The sequence below is a fragment of the Arabidopsis lyrata genome (genome assembly GCF_000004255.2).
Source record: "Arabidopsis lyrata subsp. lyrata unplaced genomic scaffold ARALYscaffold_4, whole genome shotgun sequence".
Taxonomy (NCBI): Eukaryota; Viridiplantae; Streptophyta; class Magnoliopsida; order Brassicales; family Brassicaceae; genus Arabidopsis; species Arabidopsis lyrata.
In genome coordinates, this window is record NW_003302552.1 from 21844675 (window position 1) to 21867336 (window position 22662).

General features: G+C 40.3%; 4 protein-coding genes across 4 annotated transcripts; 3 read left to right on the top strand and 1 right to left on the bottom strand.

Annotated features, from left to right (window-relative positions):
- Positions 1-2410: 2410 nt before the first annotated feature.
- Positions 2411-6695, top strand: LOC110229322 (serine/arginine repetitive matrix protein 1-like). Its single transcript, XM_021029117.1, has 2 exons — positions 2411-3677; positions 6661-6695. The coding sequence occupies exons 1-2, from the start codon at positions 2411-2413 to the stop codon at positions 6693-6695; spliced, it is 1302 nt and encodes a 433-aa protein (XP_020884776.1).
- Positions 6696-9511: 2816 nt separating this feature from the next.
- Positions 9512-10918, top strand: LOC9316207. The gene is made up of 5 exons (XM_021027012.1): positions 9512-9601; positions 9774-9890; positions 9988-10058; positions 10152-10238; positions 10318-10918. Exons 2-5 carry the CDS (start codon positions 9791-9793, stop codon positions 10639-10641), a joined length of 582 nt encoding a protein of 193 aa, XP_020882671.1. The 5' UTR covers positions 9512-9601; positions 9774-9790; the 3' UTR covers positions 10642-10918.
- A 3807-nt stretch (positions 10919-14725) lies between these two features.
- Positions 14726-18396, top strand: LOC9316208 (serine/threonine-protein kinase D6PKL2). The gene is made up of 3 exons (XM_021029843.1): positions 14726-15047; positions 15530-16980; positions 17077-18396. Exons 2-3 carry the CDS (start codon positions 15569-15571, stop codon positions 17972-17974), a joined length of 2310 nt encoding a protein of 769 aa, XP_020885502.1. The 5' UTR covers positions 14726-15047; positions 15530-15568; the 3' UTR covers positions 17975-18396.
- A 411-nt stretch (positions 18397-18807) lies between these two features.
- Positions 18808-22610, bottom strand: LOC9316209. Its single transcript, XM_002881937.2, has 4 exons — positions 21263-22610; positions 20975-21159; positions 20663-20886; positions 18808-19880 (listed from the first exon to the last, which is right to left on the bottom strand). The coding sequence occupies exons 1-4, from the start codon at positions 22440-22442 to the stop codon at positions 19094-19096; spliced, it is 2376 nt and encodes a 791-aa protein (XP_002881983.1). The 5' UTR covers positions 22443-22610; the 3' UTR covers positions 18808-19093.
- Between the last annotated feature and the right edge of the window lie 52 nt (positions 22611-22662).

Sequence of the window (22662 nt, forward strand, 5' to 3'; positions counted from 1 at the left end):
TTTGGTCAATTAATTTATTATTATAAAACTATGTACAATGAAAACTGAAAAAGAATTTGTTGCACATATTATTAAAATAATGCACGTCGTATGAAGAGTCAATTTATAAACTTTTACTTTTAGCTCATAATGAATTTACAACTATCTTAGATGATAATCAACATTATATTTACTCTATTTCAATTTACAATATGGAATTTTGAACAAGTCCATGTGAAGTTTCACGTACGTGGTGTGGAGTAACGCGAAGTTGGTCCAAAAGCAAAGAGACTTTATAAATTAAATCTAGAAAACTATTAAGAAGAGTGACGCAACGGTATATTTATTTCCATTCCACGTTCACATTTCTTGGTTTTCTTTTACATTTTATTGTTTCTCTGGGTCATAAACTAAATTGACTAATTAGCCATCAATCATTTTTTCCTCAGTTTTTTCTCAACAAATGTGAACGTTGTGTATAAAGCTCTGTTTAGTGGTTGTTGCTCGATTTTATCCAAATATCACAGAACTGAGAAATAACAAGCTATCTGGTTAAAGTACATAATCTTCTGTACTGAACCGGCAAATTCTTACTTAGATTCTGTTTGATAAAATTTTATATTTTGGTCCATTTATATAGTCACATAAACATAATTAACTAGATCTTGAACCTTATAATACAGATTGAAGCGAAAGGATTACATAAAAGTAAAACTCTAAAGTATCTAATTCAGAGTCGCTGGTTTTTCTAGTGTTCATCTCATCGCTGATTATTGGTAGGGCTACTGATTTTGTTCTTCAACAACAATGGAGAAAATAAAAAGCTTTTTTTGTTCTTTTATCGTCCAAACTGGCTGCGTTCTGAAAACGAATCTATAAAAGTAGATATGGTTACAAAAAAAATGAAACAGAGAGTCTTCTACTCTTTTTCAAGTTCGTACTTGAACATTTCCGGCCGAAGTCCCACGGCGTGTGAACAGTATACATAAAATTAAATATTTTAATAGATTTTTTCTAAAAATTTTAGAAGTAGTCGTACGTGTATAAGACAACAGCTGATAACTCCCCAATTTCCGACCAATTCATTGTATCATGTATTCATGCGTGTGTGTACCTTTCCCCATCAAAATTAACGATTTAAATATATAAAAATAAGAATAGGAAGACTACAAAAGAAAAAAAAAAAGAAGAAGAAGACCAATGCAATGTATCATATGTGTGTATTCATTTCCCCATCAAAAATTCACGTATATTCTTTATCAAATAAATAAACTAAAATCAACTCATAATGAATAGGAAAACAAAGACTTTATATTTGATAAATACTACTTCCTAGTTACTTCTCTCTTCTTTTTCATGTAACACTGTAAGAGAACGATATGAAAAAAATATAGTGTATCAAAAAATTTGAAAATATATATTAAGATAAAATAAATCATTAATAAGCTTCAATGACGAGAGAGCTAAACCATGGAAAAGAAAAGATAAAAGGTAGGCCTGGGACTCTTGTGTAGAAAGGAAAATCTGATCTAGACTTTTCTCTCTCAGGCACGTCTCCCGATGACTCCTCAAAGAAGTTAGGGTTTTCAAATTTTCCAGATCTCACCTACTTTATTTAACCAAATATGGTAACTTTTCCCCTTTTCCTCCCCATAATGGCTTCTCCGGTGACCCCCTCGTCCTTTTCCGGTAGCATTCCGGCCCGTCAGTGACTGCTTTCCGTCTCCCTTCGAGCCCCTCTCGAGGTTGGTGGTGACCAACCATTTACTGCGGTGTGCAGCTCTTCGCCTCACTCCTCTTCTGAGTTACTCTCGGTCTTTCAGGTTTACTTAAAGCTCATTCCTAGTCTTCCTCTACCCCGTCCAGCTACTCTCTTTTCTTGGGTCATTCCTCACCCACTATGGCAAGCCGCCTCACTAGATCTGAGAAAGAAAAATGGGTCGCCGGAACCCTTAAAAGCTCTCGCCGCCGGTCCCCTGTCCGCATCCCCCAATGCGATACCTCTGCGCTCATTGAGGAAAACAAGCTTACCCTTATAGGGAGAGTCACTAACTCAACAGTTCAAAAGCCTAAAGCTGTTGTCAACTACATGCCTCAACTCTGGAATCTCGAGAGTAGAGTTGTCGGCAGAGACCTTGGTTCTGAATGTTTTCAGTTTCGTTTTGAGAGTGAAGCGGACCTCCAGTCTGTTCTTCGAAGAGGTCCTTATCATTTTAAGAACTGGATGCTCATTCTACAACAATGGGAACCCATTATCTCTGACACTTTTCCAGCCTTCATCACCTTTTGGATCAAAATTCATGGTATCCCTCTCCATTTCTGGTCGGACCAAACTATTCGCACTATCGGGAAGGAACTTGGTACTCTGGAGGCGAGAGAGGTCTTAGAAGGTCGTGTCCGAGTCCCTATTAATGGCCTAGCGGCTCTGGAAATGTCCATGCCTATCCGGCTTCCTGATGGTTCTATCAAAACTGTGGAACTAGAGTACGAGAAGCTAGAGAAACATTGTTTCAACTGCTTTGAACTCTCTCATGAAAAAAAGGACTGCCCTCTTCCTTTAGTCTCTAGATCTCTCGGCATTAATCAACTTAAGGCGGCTCAACGTATGGATTCTGAACGCAGGCGCCAAGAAGAGAGAAGAGAGGACAGGCCGCCTCCTAGGCCTCTACCTGTGGGAAGCCGGGAGAACAGAGCTGCTAGTGGGGGAAGAAACAGAGGCCTCTCTTCCCCTAGGTATCCCTTAGCTAGAGATACCAGACGCTTCTCTCCATCCCGTGATTCTGGAGCTACTCACTCACAAAGGAATCCCTCTCGCTCCAGGAGGGACGAGGTAGTCAGGCATCGTTCTCGTTCTCCTGACCGTCATTACTCTGTTTCTAGAGATTTTACTCTTCAAGGTCATAGACGCCAATCTCCAAGGGACATTGGGAGCGCCTACTCTGCTGATTTTAGGCCCCACCATCCTAGAGGAAGGGAGACCTCAAGGTCTGATTCACGGCGCAGTCCACCAAGGCTTAGCCCTATTCATCGCAGCCCTCCTCGGAAACCTGACTATGAGGTTGTTGCTCGATCCGGTAGATCTCACTATTCTCAATCGCCTCCACCTTGCCCTCCCCTACCCTGCCCCCCAAGTCTTCCGCCTCCTAGGCCTGCAGGGTTGGAAATTGGTGAACCTTCCAGTCTTCCCCATTCAAGAAGACCTGCCTTGGAAAGAATCTCCCCACGAATCACTCATACAGCCTCCCTCCTCACTACTTCCAGGTTTGGTTCAGGGCACCTCCAAGATGTGGAAATTCAATATGCGGGAGATAATACTCAAGATCTCCCTGGTGATGTACAGAATTCTTCGCTGGTTCCTGGTGATCTCAGAATTCACACTTCCCTCAGATTGGGACCAATTCCTCCAGCTGCTCCCTCAAAACCCAAAGGAGCCCCAAGGAAAAAAGCTCCTACTACTACCAAACCTAAGACCTCAGGGAGGAGAAAACCAGCTAAGGCCTCCCCTAGGAGACGTGTTGTCCGCAGCCCTCTCCAAGGAGTTAGTCTGAAAAAGCGCACCGTCACTAGACCAAATGCCAAGAAGAAGCTTAATGTGGATCCTCCTGCCAATGAGGCAGATTTACCTGAGCGTCAGGATACAGTGGACCATGGTCAAACAAGAGCTCCACCAATTAACATTATCCCAGCTATCACCAAGAGTACGGGGGATTTTCGGATCCCATCAAACCCCCTTCCTTAGCTATGGTGAGCTGGAACTGTCAAGGGATAGGGAGCCCCTTGACAGTTCGTCGTCTTCGAGAAATACGCTTCAGTATTTTTCCAGACATACTGTTCCTTACTGAGACCAAGAATCAGGATAGCAAGGTGCTAGAGGTAGTTAACTGGATGGGTTATACTCATCATTTCACTGTCCCTCCTTTGGGTTTAAGTGGAGGTTTGGCTTTATTTTGGAAGGACGCAGTTAACCTGGAAATCTTAGAATCTTCTCCTAATCTCATCGATACCCAAATCAAGTGCAAGGATCAGCTCCTCTTCATCTCCTTTATATATGGTCTCCCTCAAACAGAAAACAGAGCAGCATTCTGGGATTATGTCTCCAATCTCGGCTCTGATCGCTCAACCCCATGGCTACTCACTGGGGATTTTAATGATACACTTGATAATTTCGAAAAGGTCGGAGGTCCTGCCCGATGTGAAGGCTCCTTTATCCCTTTCCGATCCTTTGTGGCGCAGAATGGCCTATGGGATGTTAAACACTCCGGGAATCACTTCTCGTGGCGAGGCTGGCGGTATGACCATTTTATTAAATCTCGTTTGGATCGGTCTCTGGCAAATTGCGGCTGGTTTGAAGCGTATCCTGCCGGTCGTTGTGAGTACCTTCGTTTCGAAGGGTCTGATCATCGACCCCTTGTTACGTTCTTGGATGATTGTAAGAGGAAGAACAAGGGCCTGTTTAGGTTTGATCGGCGCCTTCGTAACAATGAAGAAATTCGAACCTTAGTGGGCCAATCTTGGAGAAGCCCACATGAAGAATCTGTCTTGGAGAAAATTAATCGGTGCAGAGCCCATATTATTAAGTGGACTAAGGCCCAAAATGCAAACAGTAGCCGTTTAATTAAGGAAGCCCAGGAAGCCCTCGAAGCTGCTCTCTCTTCTTCAACTCCTGATCAGCCTTTCATTACCTCAACCACAGCGAGCTTGGAAAAACTTTACAGAGATGAAGAATTGTTTTGGCGACAACGGAGCAGGATTCAATGGCTACAAAGTGGAGACCGTAACTCGGCTTACTTTCATGCTGCAACAAGAGCAAGGCGAGTAATTAACAATGTCTCTGTAATTGAAGATGAGCAAGGAAATGAATATCATGATGAAGACCAGATTGCTAATACCATCTCCTGCTACTATCAGTCCATATTCACAGCGGGACAACCCTCTACCAATTCAGTTGTGGAGGAAGCTCTGGTTCCCAAGGTCTCGACTGATATGAACCGGCAACTTATATCCATCCCTTCTCTTCTTGAAATTAAGGAGGCAGTGTTCTCTATTCATCCAGATAAAGCGCCTGGTCCGGATGGTTTTTCTGCGGGTTTTTACCAGTCTTTCTGGGATATCATTGGTTTAGATGTTTCTCGAGATATATGTCTTTTCTTCGAATCAAGCTACCTTTCCCAGAGGCTTAATGAAACTCACATCCGTCTGATACCTAAAGTTACTAGTCCAAGGAAAGTCTCCGACTACAGGCCTATAGCTTTGTGCACAGTACACTACAAAATCATAGCTAAGATCCTCACCAAAAGGCTGCAACCCATGCTCTCTTCTCTCATCTCCGTCAATCAATCTGCCTTTGTTCCTAACCGTGCTATCTCTGACAACGTTTTAATCACTCATGAAATCTTACATTTCTTGCGCACTTCGGAAGCTAAGGTACGATGCTCTATGGCGGTTAAGACTGACATGAGTAAGGCCTATGATCGAATTGAGTGGCCTTTCTTAGAAGCAGTCCTCCGACGTCTTGGTTTTCATGACAAATGGACATCTTGGATCATGGCATGCGTAGGCTCTGTTTCTTACTCTTTCCTAGTTAAAGGTACTCCAAAAGGGCAAGTTTTTCCTTCCCGAGGCTTACGGCAAGGGGATCCTCTTTCCCCTTATCTTTTCATCTTGTGTACCGAAGTGCTTTCGGGTCTTTGTCATCGGGCGCAACTTCGTGGCCAATTACCGGGTATCAAAGTGGCTCGGGGTAGCCCTCCCATCAACCACCTTCTCTTCGCCGATGATACGATGTTCTTTTGTCGGTCTAACCCTAAAAGTTGCAACAAGCTAATGGAAATTATCTCTCGCTATGGAGAAGCATCGGGCCAAGTCATCAATGTTACTAAATCGGCCATTACTTTCTCTGTTAAGACTCCTCCTTCAGTTAAAGAGGCTGCTAAATCCAAGCTGGGTATAGTTAATGAGGGCGGAGTTGGAAAGTACCTAGGACTACCCGAACATTTTGGTAGGCGAAAGAAGGATATCTTCACCTCTATTGTCGATAAGATCCGCCAACGCTCTCACAGTTGGACCTCTCGCTTCCTCTCGGCTGCGGGAAAGCAAATTCTCCTAAAGTCCGTCTTAGCAGCGATGCCCCTCTACGCTATGTCGTGCTTCAAACTTCCTCTCTCCCTTTGCAAAAGAATTCAATCCATTCTTACTCGCTTTTGGTGGGATGACAAACCAGAGAAGCGTAAGATGAGTTGGGTTTCGTGGGACACGCTAACTCTTCCCAAATCTGAAGGAGGCCTTGGTTTCAGAGAGATTGCACAATTTAATGATGCCCTCCTAGGACGCATCAGCTGGAGAATTCTGAACTGCCCTGAATCCCTTCTCGCCAGGGTTTTGCTAGGGAAATACTGCCATGAGAAACCCTTCCTAGAGGTCTCTATCTCCTCCTCCTGCTCTCACGGGTGGAGGAGTATCATGGCAGGAAGAGAGGTTCTTAGGAAAGGGTTAGGATGGACAGTTGGGGATGGCAACTCAATAAACGTTTGGAAGGATCCCTGGCTTTCTACTGCCCTGCCCCTTGTCCCTTTTGGTCCTCCTACTTTGGCTGCTCATAACCTTAAGGTCAGCTCTCTTTTACTTCCAAGCTCCAACGATTGGAATACAAGAGCCATTCGCCATCATCTTCCGCACTATGAGAGCACCATCCGCAAACTGATCCCAAGCTCAAGTAAAAAGAAGGACTCCATGGTTTGGTTACCCGAAAAATCCGGCGCCTACTCAACTAAAACAGGATATGTCCTGTCCAAGCTTCACTCTCGAGCTCTGGGACCTGAGTCCTTCAATTGGAAATTAAATATCTGGCAATTACGTCTTCCCCCAAAACTGAAAATGTTCCTCTGGAAGATTAAGCGCAGAGCACTCCCGGTTGGAGATAACCTCGCTATCCGCGGTATCACCAGTGATCTATCATGTAAAAGATGTGGAGCTTTAGAAACAGAACTGCATCTCCTCCTCTCATGTCCTTTTGCCCAGAAGGTATGGGATTTAGCTCCTCTGCACCGGAAACCCAGGGAAGACCTTGTTGGTTCAGTTGCTCAACTGTTAGAGACGGCTCGGATCTCCCAGTGCCTCCCTCCTATAGGACTCTCTCACACCTCTCTGTTCCATTGGATCCTTTGGCAACTCTGGAAGTCACGAAATCGACTAATTTTTGAAAACCAGGCCTTCTCTGAAGCGGAAATTTTAAATAAGTCCATTACTGCAGCAAAAGAATGGCAACTTGCTCAACAATTGCTCCAAGCGCCTTTGGGCAATAAGTTCAAACACTTACCTCTTATTGAGGCTGTTTCCACAACATTACCTCTTATTGAGGTTTCTTCTTCTCTGGTTCCTCTTACTGAGGTTTCTTCGCAATTGGTCCCTCGTTCTGAGGTCGTCTTTTGCTTCACGGATGCGGCTTGGAACGCTTCCTCTGGCTCCTGTGGTATGGGATGGATTCTTAAGACTCGGGACCACCGGGTTATCCATCAGGGCTCGGCTACTCGCCTCCATACTCCCTCCGCTTTAGCTTCCGAAGCTTTAGCTCTGAAATCAGCGCTGACCGCAGCGTCTAGAATGGAACTCACCTCCATCATCGTTTTTTCGGACTCTCAAGTCCTTATATCTCTGCTCAATACAGAGACCACTTCGAACGAGCTGCAAGGAATTCTTCACGATATTACCTTGCTTCGCTGTTCTTTTTTATCCATTAAGTTCTCCTTTGTTCCTCGCGAAGCTAACTTGTTAGCTGACGCGCTGGCCAAGTCCTCTTTATCTGCTTTATCTGCTTTGAACTCTCCTGCTATGTAACGACACTTCTTTATAATGAAAGTTGGTTTGCCCAAAAAAAAAAAGGTAGGCCTGGGAATTTGAACCGAACCGATTTGTCCGAACCGAACCGAACCGAGGTTTGGGCAAATCGGTTTGGTTCAATTTAATTGAGTTAAACCGATCGAAAAGATATTAATTTAGGTTCGGTTAACCGAGAATTTCGGTTCGGTTCGCTTGAACCGAACGGTTAACCGAAAAACAAAAACCCTAACCTAATATTAACCCTAGCCGCTCTTCTTCTTCGTTTAGAGCTTTCTATTCTTCTTCTTCTTTCTCTTTTTAGATAGTTTCGTCAATCATCAATCATTCATTATCATCATAATCTTATTCTTCTTCAACTTCTCCTTCTTCTTATGCTTCTTCTTCGATCTATTACCAACATCTTCTTCTTCTTCTTCGATCTATTATCAACAGCTTCTCTTCTCCTTCTTCTTATGCTTCTTCTTCGATCTATTACCAACATCTTCTTCTTCTTCTTCGATCTATTATCAACAGCTTCTCTTCTTCTTCGATTCATCACCAACAGCTTATCATCATCATCATCTTCTTCGCCTTTCAGATCTATACGCCCGCTCCGCCTTTCAGAACTCGCCGCCGGTGTCTCCATTCGTCGGTTCGTCGGCCGTTGGTTGCTTCGTTGAAGACAAAAGCTTATCTTTCTCTTTTTTTTTTTTTTTTTTTTTTTTGTTTCCAATTAAGATAAGCCTAGTTAGTTCAAAAAATAAAAGACAAAGCCCACTTTTAAAAACAGTTTTGGCCCAAAACGATTGAACCGAATAACCGAATTACAAAACCCTAAATAACCGTGTCCGAACCGAACCGAAATCTTAGTCGGTTAGTTTCGGAACAGCTTTCAAATTCCGAAATAACCGAAAAACCGAGAAACCGAACCCGAATAAACCGACCGGTTCGAATTCCCAGGCCTAATAAAAGGTATAAAAAACATACAATAAAACCTCTATAAATTAATACTCTATAAATTAATAATCTCTCTAAATTAATAAATTCTTCCGGTCCCGAGTTGGGACCAGTGTAAAATATGACATAAATCGATAAATTAATAAGATAATAATTTTTTTGAAAGTTTCATGTAAATATATGGTCCCATTTATATCATAAATTAATAATTGTATAAACTTATATATATATATTTAACTTAATATATATATACATATATATATGATATAAATTTATATATGTCATATATGAATTACTATGATATATATTTAAAATATTCTATGAAAAAATTTAATAAAATATGACTCTATTATTCGAAAAAAGTTTGTGTTGTTTTTTAAACGTAATAATTACTTTTCTACTTGTAATTAGTTTTTAAAAGATATTGCTTATAAAGAAATTTTTTATTTTTAGATAGAAATTTTTTAAGAAATTACAAAATTAGTAAAATCTCTCTATAAATTAATAATTATTAAGTTATCGATAAATTAATACCTCTCTAAATTAATAAAATTTTCTGGTCCCAACTTTATTAATTTATAGAGGTTTTACTGTATATAGTTGGAAAACGTTATAGGAAAAGCCCAAAGTTTTAAGGGAAAGGCCCACCAAGCCCAATAGATTTTACTTCTGCCAAAATAACAAAAAAAAAATCAAAGAAGAACAAAGCCTTCCCTCTCCGCCATTGAAACCCTAAACCCCTTATCGATTTTCACTGTTCATCAATCACTCTGCGCCACTCTCCCTATCAAGCTTCTTCAATTTTCCTCTGAGACCAGTCGTGATTTTGCAGAGATCCCTCAGGTTTTGGGTTCGTATTCGATCTCTAAATTATGTAACTCTTAGGATGATATAGCTATTAGTTACATACCTAGATTAGTCGGAATCCGGAATCGAAATTCGAATAGGATGTTGTTATAGGTCAACGAATTTAAGATATAGAAAGCTCTTTGTCTAAGCCTCGCCTGATTGTTTTGTCTCAGGAAGATTCAAAATCAGAATGTATAATCGCAAGCCAATGGAGAAGAAAAAGGAAGGCATGGGTTCTGTTGATCAAGACCTGAGCTTTAGGAAGATAATGAAGGATGTTGAACTCTTTGGTAAACACTCTTTATCTCTCTCCATTTGATCGCCATTGTATTGTGATTATGCAAGTTTTATGTACTCTTCTTCAGCTGAACTTGTTCTTGTGTTAAGGCTCTTCGCATATGACATGGAAGGATAAGAAAGCATTGGAGAACAAGAAGGTGACTGCACTCGGTGGAAAGGTGAGATTTTTTTGCAGTAATCGAAACCTTTTTTTCTCGGTGAAGATTTTATGCGGGTCGGTTCTTGAGATTTTATTTTGTTGTTTATTGAAGCCTCAAAAGATGCATAGGCTACCTCTGAGTGTAGCTAGAGTGCAGATGAAGAAACAGAAAGATAGAGAAGAGAAGATGTTAGAACAGGTGATTTTTTAGGTCATGAACCACTCTGTTCCTTTGCAACAACAACTAGTTTCTCATCTGTTATTGGGTGTTTTTTCAGAATATGATTCTTGGCAGATTTGGTGGGGGTGGAAGTAGTAGTAGGAAACCCGCAGAGAGAAAGCGTACCCCAGAAGAGAGAGTCTTGAAGTCAACTGTAGGGATTTTCAAAGGCGGTGTTCTTGATGTCAGGCATTTGCTACATTCTGGTTCTTCGAGTACTAATGACAGAGATTTCAAGATGAAGAAACCCGGTAGGATCGAGAAGAACTTGGGAGGAGGAGGTGATGGAGGAGGAATCAAGTCTAAGGGAAAGAAGAAAGGAGGCAAAAAGAAGAATAAAGGAAAGAAGAAGAAAGGAGGCGGTAAAAAGAAAGGCAAGTAATCGCGTTAGCTAGCTCTGTAACAAGTTTTGAAGCAAAGGTTTCAAGCATCGCTGTATACTTCACAAGGATTAATCTTGGAATTGAACATTACTGTGAAAGAGCTGAGTTTTGTTACAAACATGAAATGTTCTTTAGGCAGTATCCTCTCTTAGGACGAGTCTGTTACAGCTATTGATCTGGTTATGATTGTTTTATCTTCTTTATGAGTTTTGTAGACATTGTAATTCTTTATTAATGTAGTCAAGATCCGGATCAATGCAAGTTCGTTTACTAGGATACTGATTTCTTGGATACCAGACTAATATTTGTGATGATAATTACTTTAAGCTAGACTTATACTTTAAGAGTATGATTGTGGACTTTGACCGAGTAGTGGGTGGATAATCTATTAGATCCTAATAAGTGATATGTGATTTCACCCAATTCTCTAAACTAAAAGAATCCTAAAAAGCTTTGCGATTTAGGTCACAAAAGCGAGAAATCACATGCGGTTTTATGTTTTTACTCACACTAATTTATATTTTCATGTCAATAACGTTTTTGAATTCTTACTTCTTTGGCCGGAAAGGCGATTGAAACAGATTACGAATTATAAAAAAAAAAAAAAATCCTGCCGTTTTTGATTTGGGCTCCTCATCCACATATGAGTGCACCTTTCAAAATATATCGTATTCTTACATCAATAATGATTATAGATGATTGAAAATTTGAAAGTTGAAAGTCGTGGATTAATATTACTCAACTATTATTGCTCTCGATCCGAATAGGATTTTGTTTTCCATGAAATGGATGTGATATTACGTGAATGAGTGCTTTATGTTGATAGTGCCAAAAATTCATTGATGTGATAGATTGTTACAACACTTTACTTCCTAGCTGGAATCTGGACCCATTTAGGCTATTCTCTTTCTATTTTTTTCTACCTTGCGGCTTCGCCGTCCAATTCTTTCCACCTTGTACGTGTCCTAAATTGTGACTTGTTGACAAATTAGGGTGGTGAAGCTCTAGTCACTATTAAATATTAATACATGTCTACCTCAAAACTCGATTAGACATGAGTAAAGTAGTTAATGATACTTACATTACTAGTCACTAGAGAAGGTAAGCCTATATTCAAGCTTCTTTGTATTCATATTACCGGCCACAACGTCAAAAAAGTGGTAAATCAACTGCTAGAAATGCATAATCTTTGCAAATCTAATTGATTTTTGACAAACATGTAAGTAGTGACAAGAGTGTAATTAATAACAATGCACCTAGCTAGTCACCTACACACTTCATTTTCTTGTTGATATTTAGTAAATGGTTCCAGAATGCACAGAGGGAAATTACGGGCCTAAATTATAGATGGGCTTGGTCCAAATCAGGAATAAATGCAATACTTGGGCCACTTTAAATCCCGTTACCTGCCAAGTTCTATTTAAATTTAGATGTTCTGGATCTTTAATCTATTTGGTCCACAGTTTTTACAGATTTTGATGATGATGATTATGGCGTATCAATAAAACGTAAATCATCGATGCCAAATTGTAGAGTTACGTTAGACTCGAACCTAAATAAAATAGTGTTGAACTTAGTTCATTCGATAAGAAGGCGATTGGTTACAAAACTCTGCACTATTTAGCCAAATTTTACAACACTAATTCATTCCAAACTAATCATAGCATTAGACCAATAAACCATAGACTTATTGAACTAAATGGAGAAATATTCTGAATATGAAAATAAATGATGTGAGTGAGGAGGAAAGAATAAAGCATAATCTGATGAGAATGGAATCACAAGAGACTCCAAAATTTAAGAATTGTGTGTTGCTTTATCCCTTTTGTATTGTTTCGATACGTTTATTTTGTGTTCAAAGTTTCAAACCCTTCTTTATTTTCTTCTTCTTAGTGCTTTTGGAAAAGGAGAAGGCTCAGATTCAAGCCCCACCTATAAAGATACCATATAGTTAGCACCCCACATTCACACCCATTAATTCCACATTGTATCCAACTAATACACCCACATAAAATTTAATATCATTACCTACGGGATTGGTATATAGCAAATGGTTTACCATTTGAAAAAGAAACTTGTATAATTTGGAGATTATGCCATAACTTTAAAATGAAAATCGATATGATTAATCAATGGTTGACAAAGAAGATATATATGATTAATCAATGTTCATACAAAACTGCATGCGTTTTAGAGAAATATCTTTCTTTTTTTTTTTTTAAAATTTTTTTTTTTTTTAGAGAAATGTCTATATACTGCATGTGTCTAATTAAGACTGATGAATCTAAAGAAACCATCATTTTTACATAGATTTATATAGAACCAATATTTTAAAAAGATAGCTAGTTATAACAAAATTACGTACACAAGTAATAACAATTAACCTTAAATATTACATATATACGAGTTACATTTTGAATAAACTCATGGGATTTTTTATAACTCAATGAATACTGTCAGAGACGAGATTTCATTTAGAACTACAGGATTTGATCGATACTATACATATTTCTAAGGACATTAAAATTTGTCTTAAGCGATTCCAAAAACAAGAAAAAGAAAAGTAAAAAAAGGACGAGACACTGCATGTGTTTTGGACCGTTTGGTTAGAGAGTGATAAAGATAAAACTGTCCCAAACATAGATCCCCTCAATCCACGCGCAATCCCACCTGATCCGTATTACCCATTTTACCCTCGTCTCGAAAGCCTTGCAACGTCTCACTGTGAAGGTTATTTCCGTATTTTACTCGACAACTCTCTCTGTTGCTTATAATTTTTGTTTTTTTATTTTTTCTTTTGCTGAGAGAATTTTCAACTTCAGCTTTCCAAATTATTACTGTTAGTGAGGATTTTTATACATTATTAGCAGTGTTAATCTTTTTAAAATTCTAATATAAAATTATCGTCGCAGCTTTTATTTACTTTGCAGACAAATAAAGTATCACTCACGAAGCCCACCATGATTAGAGCGTCGACGTCCAACATTGTTTTCTTAATCAAACTATACTATTCTTATTGCTGAAATTAAGACAAATATTATATAACTCGCAAAACACTGTGTCCACTAATCATTGATTTCAAACACATAATGTCAATTGAAACTCAACTGTTCCAATATGGCATAAAGAGAGATGGGACAAATTAGTGGTAATTGGAGAGACAAGATTAATTAAACTAGTGATTTTATCTTTTCAAGAAACTCAATTCATTGCCATATGTGTCATTGTGTCAATACACTTCTCTCTAAATGATTTGAACCAAATTCGTAACTTTATCACCAAGTCTATATTCATTTTTAAACCCATGCAACTCTCATCATAATGAATTTTAATATTCTAAGTGATGATTGTACATATTTGTGTTACTCTTCTTACATTCTCTATTGCACTTACACCACTCATTATTAATTTTCTTTCTATTTCACTTGTTATTCAAGTTGCTTACATTTAGATTACAAAGAACACATGTTTAAATGAAGACAAAATCTTGAGTAGAGGGAAAACAGAAAACAAAAAGAAAAGGCAAAGAAAAAAAGAAAGAAAAGAAAAGTGATGGGAAATGGGTAGAAAAATATGAAAAAGCTAATCAATATTATGCGCGCTGGTGGGTCAAAAAAGTGTTATTTCACAAATCCACAAGGCTTTGATTCTTTGTCTCTTTCTTTCACTATTCCATTTCCTATATTTTATTACACAACAAAAGGAATAGTTTCTTCATCTTTCTCTCTCAAAAAAAAAAAAAAAAAGTATTTCAATTTTGTTTTAAATGAGACAACTATTGCTTCATACTATACCCTTTTGTTCATACTAACAAATTTACCAACATATGTCTAATCAGAAGTGTTTAATCAAAGATTGTGGAATCAAGCTAACAAAATGAATAAAGACATCGATCTTAACGACATAAAAGACAAAGGGAATCTCTCAAAGAAAAAACCTTTGATCAAAACCATAAACAAGAAGAAGAAACGTCTCAAACAAATTTTGTAATTGTAGGTAGAACAAGGAACACATGTGGGTCCTACTTTAATTACTGGACCCTACACTCCAATGGGCCCCACTCTCTCTATTTGCCATTTTATTTTCTTAGCTAAATTTATTTTTATTTTTAGCTTTCTCCGTTACCGTCAGTAGTCGCAGCAGCAGCAGCTAGATAGCGCCCACACACACATAAAGCAAAAGCCTTTGAGCTCTCTCTCTCCACTCCCAAATCCCAGAGACTCTCTCTCCTTTGAGGGTTTTTTGTTTTTCTTCCTAATTTCTGCTTCAATTCGATTTTCACAGAGAAAGTCTCCTCCTTTTGGAACATTTTCAGGTGTTAAATTTCTCACTGTATCGGCTACATTGTACCGGAAAAACCTCTCGATCTCGGGAATCACACCGATAATCGTCTCTTTGGTTTCCGGTTAGTGAAGATTTTGAAATCTCTTTTTTTTTGAAATCTCTTTCCTTTGTCGTTTTCTATTTGGGATTTTTCGTGGGTTTTGATTGATTATGTTGTATGAGAAAGTTTAAGAACAGTTTATTATCCCTATGATGTTTTCTTTATTCACTCCAGAAGGAAACTCCTGTTTTCTCGACAAGGTTTCTGGAAATTTCAGATCGAACAATGGAAAAAATCTTAGGACACACACACACAGACAAACACAAACACACACTCGTGTAATCGTGTTCTTATTATTTGTCTTGAAACCATAAATGAGAATTAGTCCTGAGGTTTATTTCCAAATCACGTGTTACTATTGTTCTGTGTTTAATTATATATTTGCCGACAAGATTTCTGAATATGGTCCCGAAATTGTTGGTGGGTTTTGTTTGTATCTTTCTAGTGAGCTTGTGTTAATTGAGGTCCGAGATTGGTTTAGTTGACGTTATTTGCTCTTGTAGGGAAAGAGAGATTTGGGTTTGGTGTTAAAGATTGCATGAATGCTGGAAATGGAAAGAGTTGCTGAGCTCAAGAGACTTCCTAGTAAAGGTCCTGTCTCTGGTCACTTATCGAGAAGACCATACTTAGACTTGGAAACTAGAGATACGTTTAATGGCAATGCCAATGGTATGCATTTGGAGACTTTGAGGGAACGAGCTGCTCGATACAACTCGGGAAGATCAGTGAATCCAACTACGACATTGGGGAGAGAACTAAGCCAAGTTCTGAATGTGCATAGGGAAGATACGATAATGACTCAATTTGGTGGTAACATGAATGATTTTCAGGAGTTTGAGCCTGTTGTATCGTCTGTTAGAACGATGAAGGCCAAGTATCCTTTGTTGGAGATTGAAGAAATTGGGGCTGCTGATGATGATGTTACTTGTAAGGGAAGCAATGATATGTCTGAGGAAGCTGGTTCTAGCTCCTTCCGTGGAGTTAGTCATCCTCCTGAGCCTGACGACATGGATCTTATAACAACTGTTTATGTGCCCATTAGCGAAAGAAGCAAACCTGATTCGGTTTGCTTGATGAAGAGCATGTCTACTACTAAAGGACCCTTTATCGAGGACATTTCGCTCTGTGTGCCTCCGAAGAAGTCAAGCCCGGGAGTACTCTCACCCACAGAAAGCATAGTTGAGGAACCTGCTACATCGCTGTCCCCGTTCTCTGTGGCTCGTGCATCGCAGAACACTGAAAACTCTCTGCTACCGCCAGATTCAGACAAAGAATGTGTTTGGGATGCTTCTTTGCCTCCCAGTACCAATGTGAGCCCACATAGCAGTAGTGTTGAAAGTATGAATTTTGCCAGGGCTATGAGTATTGCTAATAGCTCTTCTGCAACAAGTACTACCCAGCGGAGCGATGTTGTGCTTAGTATGGACAAGAACTACTGTGACAGGAGTATCAGTATGGTTTTGGATTCGTTTGAAAGCACCAAGACCAGTGCAAGCAGAGCAAGCGATAGTAGCGGACTAAGCGAAGAGAGCAGCTGGAGCAATTTCACGGGAAGCCTTAACAAGCCACACAAAGGGAATGATCCTTGGTGGAATGCTATCTTGGCTATCCGAACCCGAGATGGGATTTTGGGAATGAGCCACTTCAAGTTGCTGAAACGATTAGGTTGTGGTGATATTGGGAGTGTCTATCTGGCTGAATTAAGTGGAACTCGGTGCCATTTTGCTGTGAAAGTCATGGATAAAGCGTCTCTTGAGGACCGGAAGAAGTTGAATCGAGCTCAGACCGAGAGGGATATTCTACAACTATTGGATCATCCGTTTCTACCGACATTGTACACTCATTTTGAGACTGACAGATTCTCGTGTTTGGTCATGGAATACTGTCCTGGAGGGGATCTGCACACTCTAAGGCAACGTCAACCCGGGAAGCATTTTTCGGAGTATGCTGCTCGGTATGTTTTCTTTATTAGTTTCAATGTTCTTGAACATAAATTTCATTCACCGTTATCTCACTTTCTTTAGATGTTTCACATTTATTTTTTGGCCAGATTTTATGCTGCAGAGGTGTTGCTAGCGCTCGAGTATCTCCACATGCTTGGTGTTGTTTACAGAGACTTGAAACCTGAGAATGTTCTGGTTCGAGATGATGGTCACATAATGCTTTCAGACTTTGATCTCTCCTTGAGATGCGCGGTTTCTCCAACACTGATCAAAACATTCGACTCTGATCCATCTAGACGTGGCGCATTCTGCGTTCAACCCGCTTGTATGGAGCCTACATCAGCTTGCATCATCCAACCCTCATGCTTCTTACCGCGCAGCATTTTCCCTAACAAAAACAAAAAGAACAAGACCCGTAAAACCCAGGCGGATTTCTTCAAATCACACTCTGGTTCTCTCCCAGAGCTAGTGGCTGAACCTAACACACGGTCCATGTCCTTTGTCGGAACCCACGAGTACTTAGCTCCAGAGATCATCAAAGGAGAAGGACACGGAAGCGCAGTGGATTGGTGGACTTTTGGTATCTTTGTGCACGAGCTCCTATACGGGAAAACCCCGTTCAAAGGATCAGGAAATCGAGCTACTCTGTTCAATGTAGTCGGCGAACAGTTGAAATTCCCTGAGTCACCAGCAACTAGCTATGCAGGCCGGGACTTGATACAGGCTTTACTGGTGAAAGATCCAAAGAACAGGTTAGGGACAAAGAGAGGAGCAACAGAGATAAAGCAGCATCCATTCTTTGAAGGTGTGAATTGGGCACTGATAAGGTGTAGCACTCCACCTGAAGTACCGAGACAGATGGAGACCGAACCGCCACCAAAGTATGGACCGATTGATCCGGTTGGGTTTGGTAGTAATAGCAAAAGGATGATGGCACCACCAGCAGTATCAGCAGCAGCAGACACGAAATCTGGTGGTAAATTTCTAGACTTTGAGTTTTTCTAAAGCTTCCAAGAGTTTGTGTTTTGGTTCCTTATTAGCCATTTTTAGTCTTTTATGTCAGCTATATATTGTAACCACACCTCAAGCTTTAATAGATCAAGAGTGAGGGTTCATTTCTCATAGTAACTTAGGTCTTTTTTTTTTTGGTATTGGAGATTATATTTTCTTCCATGGAACCAACCCTTTTGTAAGGACATGGGAAGCCCCAAGTCTGAAATTAATTAAGAAAATCTCCTTTGGTACTAGTACTGTTAGGTTTGTCGGAATCCTTTCTCTACACATAGTAACTAGTACTGTTAGGTTTGTCGGAATCCTTTCTCTACACATAGTAACTAATAGATCGTAGTGTCTCAGTCACTGCTATGTTTTGGGTACATCTATATGAACATTTTTGTGGTCCCAAAAGTTAACATTATCTAAAACGACTCCATGATCCAATATTTTCTGTATATTCTAATCCCAAAACTGAACGGATTTTGGCATTTGTGTGTTGTTTTGTTTAAAAGAGCCGGCATTATTTGCTTGATCTCAACATCAGCATTTCCAATATATTATAGATCACAAAATGAGAATCGGCTATGATTTAAAAGATAAACCATGCTTGTTTTTGTTAACCTTAGTCTATACCAAGAAGAACCCCATCCATGTGCTTCAGACAAAGAAGAGAGAAATGATCACTTGTCAGATCCTAACTCTATCTCTCAGGGAATCCGATGAAAACGGACCCACTATAGACATTTACATAAATACTACCCGACCAATTTCATGCCAAAAAAAGACAGTTCGAGGCCACGTCCTAGATTGTAATCATCACCTTCTATCACTTGTACATACGATTAACGAACAAGCATGAGATTGGTCTTTATTCATTTCATTAGAACATGTAGCTGGGAACTACATGAACAAAAATCCTTCATAACCAGAAATCAAAGGCCAAGTCCTAGAGACTCCACGACGTGGAGTCCACGTATATACATTTTCTTTTCAGAAATAAGCAATATCCAAGCAACTATATCAAACAACCAAGCCCGAAATAAGCAGAAATAAAGATAGGAAAATTGTAACTATATAATCTTGTATTTTCCAACTATATAGTATAGTAAACGTATTTAATTTAGTGTGCTATTTGATGGAGTATGAGCGAGTGCATACCGTTTGTAAGGACTCCGTGAACAGAGCAGAGAAACTCGTTAAAGCTTGGAACACACCGGGCAAACCTGTCTGCAAGTTATTCAGAGTCATGGCTCTTGTTACTTCTATTGCCTTTGAATGCTTCAGCAGTTCTTCCTCCACTCTTCTCTGGCATGCTCCTAGCTCTAACTTTTTCTCCGTGAGTGGGTCCCGAGCATCTAAAATGTGTCCGTTGTCTGGTCCTGTATCTGGGAGACCAAACCCGACCGTGGAGTATGACTGATAGTATTTCCTTTCGATGTTTCTAAGCGATGAAGCTTTCTTCTCAAGCTCCTTTGATGCTGATTCGGTTCGTTTCTTTATCTTTAGCTCCTCGGATTGTTTCGCGGATATCACATGAACAACGTTGATGAAGCTTTTGATTGCTTCTGAAGCCACTGTGTCCGGGACTCTGTCTAGAGTAAGCTTCCACTCATCACAAAATGCGTAGGCGTCTACTGGCTCTTTGTGACTGGGATTGTCGTCTTGGCAAACTGGAAGAAGAGTTAGCTTGAACCAGGCTTGAACCGAATGTATGAAGTCTCGTTGGAATTTAATCAGCCGACAGAAACTGGAGTGCCATAAAGACACAGCGGTTTCCAAGTCCCGTGTTGCTTGTCGGTGTAGTTCAGATGTTGATTCCCCTTTGCCTGACCTGTTAATGAGCCCCTGAACTTGCTGTACGATATTGTTCTGAATTTCATGGAATTGATGCATTGATTTCCACATGTACATGAAGCTGCAAAAGAAAATATCAGAGATTAGCGAGTAATTCTCTGGTGTTCAAAGAAAGTACCAATACTGCATAGCTGATGAAATCAAGCAATTATTATAGCATGGTCTTAGACTCTTCCCATAAATTTGTCAAAAAAGGTATTTTGATCTCTCATTTTCTTTGGTGTCACTACAACTACTGAACTTGGGTGGGGGACCTTTAAAATGCAGGTTACAATCCAAACCACCATGCCACTTACATTGGGGGCGATATTATCTCTTAAGTCTCTAACCTCTATCAAACAAGACGAATACCAAAAATTAGTTCTTCATTGCCACTGAACTAGATATTGGCTAGCCTAATCATAACACTCAGCCTGTAACTTAGGCAAAGATGTTATGAGCCAAAGCTTTAGCTGTAGATATAAAGACATGACCACCAATTCAGCAGCTTACTTAGTAGTTGTTAGTTGGTCAAGATAAGCTACAAAGTCCCTAAATTCTACAATATGTAAGAGAATCACTTTAAGAAGTAGCCAACAGGGAATCCACAGCTCTAAAGAATGGCTTCAGAAATAACTGATTGCTCCAGCTAGCAATTTTTCATTAAATGTTCACCTACTTGATGAGTCCACACGATTCTATTATAGATGTGAAAGTAGGTGGAAATATATATACGGACTCTACGAATAAATTTTGAGACAGACAGGTCAATGCAAGCTGCTGATAGGAGTGCAACTAACAGCACATTCAATAATGTATAATCACTGACACACAATTAGATAAAATCAAACAAGGCCAACTTACCCATGACAGAGTTCAACGAGCTGCGGAACAAGATCAGTATCTCGAAGGCGGATAATTGCAGTAGATGTTGTGCTGACGGCCTGGGAAGTAACAATAATAAGAGATTGTAACCTCGTGATAGAGGCCTTTGTCTTGTCTAGCTTAATCTCATTCTCTCCTTTGTACTCTTGGCTTTGAAGCTTTGACAACTTCTTTTCATGTTCAATCTTCAACCCTTCTCTAGCCTGAAAGTTCATTAGTATCTCCAATGATTAGTGAAACCAAAACCTATCAGAAATGACAAAAACTGATTGAATAAAACAGCAGAAACACCTTGACTTCCTCGTAGAGTTTCTTTTCCCATGCCAAGAGGCGGTCTAGACTGGAAGAAAGGCTCTTGGGGCCGCCCGGTTGGTCCAATGCGGTTGTGTCAAGCCTGTACTTGACTTCCAATGGCGGCTTGGAAGTCCAAGTTGAGCTCAGGTTACTCAATACACTACTCGAATGAATCACCGTCTCTAAACAACGCAAAATTCACAATGCAAGTTCAAACTAACTTCCAAATTGCATTCGCAATTGAGCTAATTCAAAGTAATCAGGCGAGAGATAAATCAAACTCACTCTTCAATTGGCTGAAACTGCGATCGAGCTGAGCCCTGCCAAGATGGAGCATCTGAGAGACTTGATCGCCAGCTGAAGCCGCCTTGTCGAAATTCTCCTTAATCGCATCAACAATCTCCTTCAAATCTCTGTGCCTCACCACCATCTCTCCTCCGCCTCGGTAGCTGCCGGAAGACGTCGCGTCATCTGCTTTCCGATACTTCTCCTGCGCAACACCTCCATACTCCTGCGGCATTGCTTGGGGCTGCTGCTGCTGCTGGTGATACTGGCGTCTCATTGAACTACTCCTCACGGAAGATCCAAAGTCAGAACGCGTCCCGATCTCAGATATTGACTCTCTATCCTCTTCTTCCTCCTCCTCCTCCGCAGCGTCGGATGAGCTCGTCGTACTGTAATGATCGTGATCCTCCCATTCGCTACACTGCACTTCCTCTCTCTCTGTCTCCACTTCCTCCTCCACCGCAGCACTATTCATAGACTCGAACTGCTTCTCCTTCTTCATATGGAAAAATTCATGCTCCGATCTCTCTGTTTCGGTATCCTCGCCGTCGGCCAGATCGCCATAGCGGTTCTGTTGTTTCCTCTCTTGAGATTTCCGGTTGAAGAATTCGGAATCAGGAGGTGAAGGAGGGTAAAAGTTCTCCCAATTCCAAACGGAAGAAGCTTGAGAAGGAGTCGCCGAGTAAGTAGAGTTCTGGTGAGCAGTAGGGAAGAAACTCGGCATGAAATTCGATCTCTCACTAGACGAAGGACTCGAGAGAATATGAGGCAACTTAGGTTGTTGTTGTTGTTGTTGTTTCCGGCGCCGATTAGATGAAGCTGAAAGAACTGGAGGTAGTTTTGAGCTAGCAACGGAAGGAGACCGTGAAGGAGGAGCCGGCGGCGGAGTATATACTGAAGAAGGAGCAGGTGAAGGAGGTACAAATTTTGCGGATGAGTGTTGAGACGGCGGCGGAGTAGTATGAAGAAAAACGGCCGGAGTCTGATCTGATACAGCTAGAGGCTCACCGGCGGCGAAAGAAGAAAGAGCAGATCCAGTGAGACGAAGCGATCTACAGTAATCAGCGTGAGCTGCAGCAAGGTGATGTCGTGCGTTGAGAGATTCCGACATGAGACGGCGGCGATCTTTGCATCGCCGAACAGTGTCTTCGTTATCGAGCTTCGACGCTGCACATCCCATGATTATCTCGACTGAGAGTACTTAAAACGGCGGTTACCGATCGGCGGCGCGTGGAGTCACCTCCGTTAGGTTCTGCATTTTGTGAATAGAGAGAAAATCACACACACAAAAGGAATGGGAGAGAAAGTTCTTAGCTGTTTCCACTTGATCGGACTCTTTTTTGACTGTGTATAATTTTTAATATATAAAGTTTCCTTTTTCTACTTTATTTTTTATTTTC

Excerpts from the sequence above, each read along its gene's own strand:
- LOC9316209 (XM_002881937.2), bottom strand. The coding sequence starts at position 22,442 with ATGGGATGTGCAGCGTCGAAGCTCGATAACGAAGACACTGTTCGGCGA. Across the intron at positions 20,887-20,974 it reads AACTCTACGAGGAAGTCAAG|GCTAGAGAAGGGTTGAAGAT; the intron begins GTGTTTCTGCTG and ends ATGAACTTTCAG. Across the intron at positions 19,881-20,662 it reads CTCGTTGAACTCTGTCATGG|CTTCATGTACATGTGGAAAT; the intron begins GTAAGTTGGCCT and ends TTTCTTTTGCAG.
- LOC9316208 (XM_021029843.1), top strand. The coding sequence starts at position 15,569 with ATGCTGGAAATGGAAAGAGTTGCTGAGCTCAAGAGACTTCCTAGTAAA. Across the intron at positions 16,981-17,076 it reads TTTTCGGAGTATGCTGCTCG|ATTTTATGCTGCAGAGGTGT; the intron begins GTATGTTTTCTT and ends TTTTTTGGCCAG.
- LOC110229322 (XM_021029117.1), top strand. The coding sequence starts at position 2,411 with ATGTCCATGCCTATCCGGCTTCCTGATGGTTCTATCAAAACTGTGGAA. Across the intron at positions 3,678-6,660 it reads TATCCCAGCTATCACCAAGA|AGCACCATCCGCAAACTGAT; the intron begins GTACGGGGGATT and ends CCGCACTATGAG.
- LOC9316207 (XM_021027012.1), top strand. The coding sequence starts at position 9,791 with ATGTATAATCGCAAGCCAATGGAGAAGAAAAAGGAAGGCATGGGTTCT. Across the intron at positions 9,891-9,987 it reads GAAGGATGTTGAACTCTTTG|GCTCTTCGCATATGACATGG; the intron begins GTAAACACTCTT and ends TCTTGTGTTAAG. Across the intron at positions 10,239-10,317 it reads AAGAGAAGATGTTAGAACAG|AATATGATTCTTGGCAGATT; the intron begins GTGATTTTTTAG and ends GTGTTTTTTCAG.